Here is a 6,321-nt window from a genome sequence, read left to right as displayed (position 1 = left end):
CTTCCCGCCCTGCTTCCCGCGGCCGGACATCCTCGCTCGAGCGTGTCTAAGAGCAACCAGTAGCTGAACAGCGGGCACAGACGGCGCTGCTCACCTATAGCCTCGCTTTCCCCTCCTCGCCCCTTCGCTGATAGGCTGAGAAGTAGGTCTCCCCTGCGCAGCCAATGAGAAGGCGAATCGAATTCCGACCAATAAGAAACCTTCATAGCGGAATTGTGACGCTCTGTCCTGTCCGGACCAATGACACTGCGCGGAGGCAATACTGCTCATTTGCATAAGGCAGCTATAAATAGGTGGCGCGCGGCGACTCGCCCTCAGTTGGTCCCTACGCTCCTGAGTGTTCATCAGTTTCGGTGTGTGACGGACGCTTGTTTGCGGCGATGCCCGACCCGCCCAAGTCCGCGCCCGCGCCGAAGAAGGGCTCCAAGAAGGCGGTGACCAAGACGCAGAAGAAGGGCGACAAAAAGCGCAAGAAGAGCCGCAAGGAGAGCTACTCCATCTACGTGTACAAGGTGCTGAAGCAGGTGCACCCCGACACGGGCATCTCGTCCAAGGCCATGGGCATCATGAACTCCTTTGTCAATGACATCTTCGAGCGCATCGCCGGCGAGGCTTCTCGCCTGGCGCACTACAACAAGCGCTCCACCATCACTTCGCGGGAGATCCAGACGGCCGTGCGGCTCCTGCTGCCAGGTGAGCTGGCCAAGCACGCCGTGTCTGAGGGTACCAAGGCTGTCACCAAGTACACCAGCTCCAAGTAAGCCGCCTCTGTGCCCTGTGCCAGACCTCAACCCAAAGGCTCTTTTAAGAGCCACCTACCTTTTCAATAAAAGGGCTGTACAGTCAAATATGGGAAAAAAAAATCCTTCAACTTCTTGGTATTAATTAATTTAGTCACTTCTCATGCCCCACTTAACTATTATTTCAGTAAGATAATTGTTCTCCAACTTTTACATCAGGGATCATATACTTTATTTGGGCGACAAACAACTTGCTGTAACTAAAGTTTTTTAAATGCTTTGTCTTTCTAAGTGATGCCATTTCCTTAATTTATAGTTCTATTTCAGTTTTAATATTATGTGTATTTTTTGTGCAATGCTTCACTTAATTCTAAGTATGTTCATGTTATAGGCATTGCAAATTGGAGGAAAAAGGTTTCTGTAATTTTCTAGTTGGTAAAGAAAATCATTACTAATGAAAAGTTTTCTATGTACATCGTTGTAACCACTACAACATCTACCACTTGATGGTGCTCAGGTTTTTTTTTTGTAGCAGACTTGAGAGGTGTCGACAGTGTAAAAGAATTTATGTAGTAATAAGTGATATCTATCTTAATAAGCTGTTTACCACTAGCCTAGTGGTTAATACAACGGAGAATTCCTTTTTGAAGTTATTTATCTTCAGCATTTTTTTTAATTCTACTGTGCATGTGTGGGGGGTTTTTTACAGTAACTTGCATAGTTTCTCCCTATGCCTACCTTAGGTAGAGAATATTCCCCTTATTCATCTCAGTTTGTGTTTTTAGTTATATTGTTTCATACCTATCCGACCTTTCCTGTATTTATGTGTCATTAATTGTATTAAACCTACTAAGAAACTAGCCACTGTGGGCTGATTTCATGAGCTCTCAGCATTTATCATATAGCTAACTAATCAGCCCTAAAGTCTTTCAGCCTCCAACTGCAGGCTTTCTGAATCATTCCATCACAGTCTTTGTTAATCAGATGCTGCTGTAGATGCAGCTCAAAGCCATTACCACTTTCTCTCAAACTGGATCTGAACAATCCTGAATTCCAAGCATATTCCTCATACCTGAAAAGATTAATAAACCATCATATATTCCAGTCTCTAGGTTTTTGTGTAAGGGGAGGTGTGGGTCACTAGAAAGGGACTTCAGAACGTATCATACGCTTAAAGTGCTCATATTTTGACAGTGATTATCATCATCAGAAGAATTTATCAGTGGTTATTACTTTCTATAATCAGTCATGTAAAAAACAAATTTAGTTATGTTGTCTCAAAAAAAAAAAAAAAGACCCTAGTTCAAACTACTGCTATCACAGGGCAGACCTGGTGCCTTTTGGCCTCCTAGCTCAGGAATCCGTAAGTATTCTTTTTGCCTTTTCTGTCTTTGTATGCTCCATGCTTCATACTTCATTAATGTAGCTTTCACAGAAACCTGTGGGGATCTTTTGGTTTTTTTTAGAAAGGCTGTTTCAATATGTGAAATAGTTTCTAGGCTCATGAAACTCTTCACTCAACAGAAACAAAAATGCTGCTTATGACTGCTGCTTCCAATCTCGATAAGTCAATATTAGGGGGCTATAATCTCAACATAACATTTCTACCACCCCCTCACACACACACATCATCATATCTAACACATCCATAATTCTTCTATCAGTCCTGAGACCAAACTCTCCGAAATGACAAAAAACAGCTACCATGGAAAATTTTGTGTACTTGTTATTTTCACCAGAGGATTTAGGCTTAGCAGGGATAGTAAGCATAACAATTTCATCCCACAGGAGGATGAACATTCAAAATTAAAAAAGCAAATACTGGGACTATAAAATCATATCACAGCATATTCTTCTATGATGTGTGTTCTTTAATGTTCTTTTCACTTCAGTGTTCTTTGTATTCTTAAATCCACTCTACCCAGATGACATCACTGAGCAACAGTAAAATGGCACAGTGTTCAAATACGTCATCCTGGTGTAGCTGAAATTATGCCACAGCCATGTAGACCATGGTAGGAATTGTGCTGATGCCACCTCCACAGGGCTCGTCCCTCGGTTCCTGCTCGAAGAAGACGAGTCTCCTCTCTGCTTAGTAAATAAGTAGTTTATTTATCCAACATGCAGAGCAGCTTGAGCTGTGTGCCTCCAAAGAGGGACCCTGACCCCAGGTCGTGCCCCCCAGATATACCCGTACCACCCATCACCCGATCCCCAAGTCCGATCCCTTAATTCTGGTCAGTGGTCTCTTTCCTATTGGTTTTTGTTTTTGCTGGGATGGCCGCCTTCTGAAGTTACCTGATTCTCTTGGAATTGTTCCCTTGGTCCTTACTTTCTTCATTCTGCTCGTACCTGCCGGTTTTGGCTAGTTCTGTGTTAGCGTCGTTAGTTTTATCAAAAAGTTTACACTCAGTCAGCTTTTGTGGCCTAAGGCTTCAACTACTTTATCCTCCAGGGCTAAGCAAGGCTATTTATTAATCCTAACAATTCTTAACACTGGGAAGTACTAGAATACATAATCTTTAAACAGGCTCCATGTGCTGTATTTTTATCTAGCTTCCATGTCCATCTTCCAAATACCTCTTTGTTCACAGCAACTGAAAGATGGGGTATATTTATTTTTGGTTATACAAACATTTTTGTCAAAATAAATTTTTTATATCAGCAGCCTTTTGCGTATCAAATCATCAGAGTTACATTACAGTTTAGTCCTGTAGTGAATAACCAACCGTAGAGAATACTGAAGAACAATCCAAACAGTTACAGAAAAATCCCCTCCTTTATTTTTAATAGAACAATGAGGTTAGTAGCATTCTTGGAAAGACTTATATCTTCTGTAGATCAGCATACCTACAGTAAAATTTATATTTATTAATCGTCATGTTTTTAAAATAAGGTGCTTTTATTTCTGCAAATGTGAAATACACCAGCTGGGTAAATGAATACCTGTATTCTCTAGTTAACTGACTGGACAGTGCATCAGAAATGAGAATTAGATGCCATACAACTGATCCAAAACCTGAACAAATCACACACTAGTGATAGCCATTTTATACTACTTCCTGCTATTTTTTTTCATGGACTAAATAAATACCTGCTCACCTATTTTAGACATCAGATTGTTTTTCCTAATGAGCAGAGATTATAATTAGTCAACACACAGGGCAAATTATTGCTATGTTATTTCCCAGGTACTTTCTTTTACAGGTTTATAGAAAAGAATACATTTCAAAATAATTAGCATTGAGGAAGAAAGTATTAACTGCAGCTAGGGAAAAAGATTTTGTCTTATATACACCTTGATGCAATGCCTTTAGTAATGAAAATGTACCTGGTTCAGATTTTAAAGGAAAAAACTCAGTCCTTTGGCTGCAAAAACCTGGTCTTGGAGTTGTGCTGTATCATAGCACAGTGCAGCTCAGGACGTGACACAAATCTCACTGGAGAAGAGGGCTGGAAGTAGAGGGGAATGCAGCAGGGAACATCTCTTCTCCCTTCCCAGCTCACATACCTACAATGAAGGGAAAAAGAAGCATCACAATGAGCAGGGGCAGCTCTTTCCTTGGGACTGGGATGACAGAACCAGAGACCTATGTAGGTGGAAAGAGTTTTTTAGGTTTTGGTTGCTTTGGTGGCTGCAAAGAAGTAAATTATTTGATGGCCCATCCTGATGGAGAGGTTGTTCCAGAAGCATTCCTTGTCAAAAATGATACTAAGTATGAATTACAAGGATGCCTCCATTCATTTTGTAACACAGAAAATCTCAGGAACCAATTCTGGACATACTTGCATTTTAAAACTAAAAAATAAGTAGTTTGTTTGTGAAAGGAGTATCAGGACAGTTTGGGGTTTTCATTACCACTAAAATCTACAACCTTTTTGTATTCGTAGTCCTACTGGCATTGCCTGTAGATTTTGTACTTGAAAGGGTCATAGGAAAATGGAAGAAATAATTCCCAAAATAAGAAGAGGGCACACATGGAGAGTTACAGCTGAAATTTGGACTTCAGACAGGTAAAGGATTTTGTACTACCTTTGTGCAGCATCAGAGCTATAAAGGAATGCATGCATCTTGTATGCAGCCCCTTTTCCTTTTGTAGTAAGTAGCAGCCACTGCAATGCCAATCAATCTGAACACTCCACATGATAAAGTGGGGTTTATTTTGCCTTGTGCGTTTGGGACACAGTAAGGTTAGTGTCTTTAATAACCCCGCTTTAGAAAAGAGGATGAGAATTGTTACAGGAATGACATAGCCCCAATCTTTCTACACATCCAAATGCATCTTTAAATGTATTTCAATGTAAATCAGCAGGGTTGCCTCCTCCTGAGCTCCAAGCACCAGCAGACCGGACTGACTACAGGCAAACCCGGTTGCCTGGGCTCAGCTTGAGCTGGCTCAGGAAGCCCAGACAATTTATCTGAATCGGTTCCACCGCCTACATGCAGAGGCTTTTAAACTCCGTCTTTTGAAATGGCTGCTACACATCCCACGAAAGAAGTGAAATGGTCACATGGGTGTAAGCCATAGTTAGCTCCTGGAGTTTTAACCTTACCCGATACTTGAAATGTCACAGAAAACCTCAGGGGATGTGTATTGCGTTGTACTTCAGACTTAGCAGCTTCTAATTGTGCATTCATTGACGGGACAAATATCAAACAATAAGGGTTTCTAGAACGTTGATAAAGACAATCAGAGCGATTAACCCTTTTCATAGCACGGTGAAGGCAAATAAGTCTTTTACTCTTTTTTCATTTTTACACTGTTTTCCACCTGAGAACATTTGCATGAAAGACCGTAATTCTCTTTTCAGCAGGAAATGGCACAGGGTGTAAACAACTGCGAACATCAGGGAGCTTCAGAAGAACTGGGATTTATTTACAGCCTTTATCTAAACTGAATAATGTGGGCTCTTCCGCTTACCCTACGGGTTTGTTTCTTGACAACGAAAGAGTTAAAAATACTTGTGTGAGGGGCCTTGCTCTGCCCTTCCCGGAGGTAAATCTGACCCTTTTCTTTGCCTTCTCCCCGCTTGCAGTGCGCGGGGGTTGGGGGATGCGCAGAGCAGCGGAGCCCCCTCAGCCTCCAGCCCCCGCATGCCCGCCACCCCCTCTTCATCCCCCTCCTCCGTCCGGCCCGGCCTCCCTCCCTCCCAGCGTCCCTTCTCGAATCAGTCCGTGTCACACCGCACTCCCGCCTTCGACTCGCCCGCAATGGACGCCGGCTCCCTCCTCCCGGGGAGGCGGATCAGTCCTTAAAGCCCTGTCTCTGGCACCGGTGCGGGGAGGGGGAAAATCTCCGCTTGCCACAGCCGGACCGACGAACTCGGAGGGTTTCGTCATCTCTGGAGAAACGAGCGGGCCTGGCAGGGACCGCCCGCTCCGTTATCCATGGATAACGCTGCATTGACACAGCGCCGAGATACCTCGGCTTCAGCCTGAGCTCTCACAGGATTAAATCACACAATAAAGCCAATACTGCTTAGTAGATACAAGAATCCCTTTGAGTGTTTCGGTTCTTTTTCTGCTTCCCTCCCTCGAGGAATAAAACGCACAACGAAGAAAGAAACAAATTCATACATA

At 43.0% G+C, this 6,321-nt stretch overlaps 1 protein-coding gene across 1 annotated transcript; it reads left to right on the top strand.

Annotated features, from left to right (window-relative positions):
• Window positions 1–380: 380 nt before the first annotated feature.
• Window positions 381–761, top strand: LOC104613572 (histone H2B 1/2/3/4/6-like). The gene has a single exon (XM_010290232.1). It carries the CDS (start codon window positions 381–383, stop codon window positions 759–761), a length of 381 nt encoding a protein of 126 aa, XP_010288534.1.
• The last annotated feature ends 5,560 nt before the right edge of the window (window positions 762–6,321 follow it).

Source organism: Phaethon lepturus, unplaced genomic scaffold (genome assembly GCF_000687285.1).
Source record: "Phaethon lepturus isolate BGI_N335 unplaced genomic scaffold, ASM68728v1 scaffold50516, whole genome shotgun sequence".
In the NCBI taxonomy this organism is placed as follows: Eukaryota; Metazoa; Chordata; class Aves; order Phaethontiformes; family Phaethontidae; genus Phaethon; species Phaethon lepturus.
Note: the sequence above shows the minus strand (reverse complement) of the source record. Positions and strands in the feature narration are given on the sequence as shown.

Excerpts from the sequence above, each read along its gene's own strand:
- LOC104613572 (XM_010290232.1), top strand. The coding sequence starts at position 381 with ATGCCCGACCCGCCCAAGTCCGCGCCCGCGCCGAAGAAGGGCTCCAAG.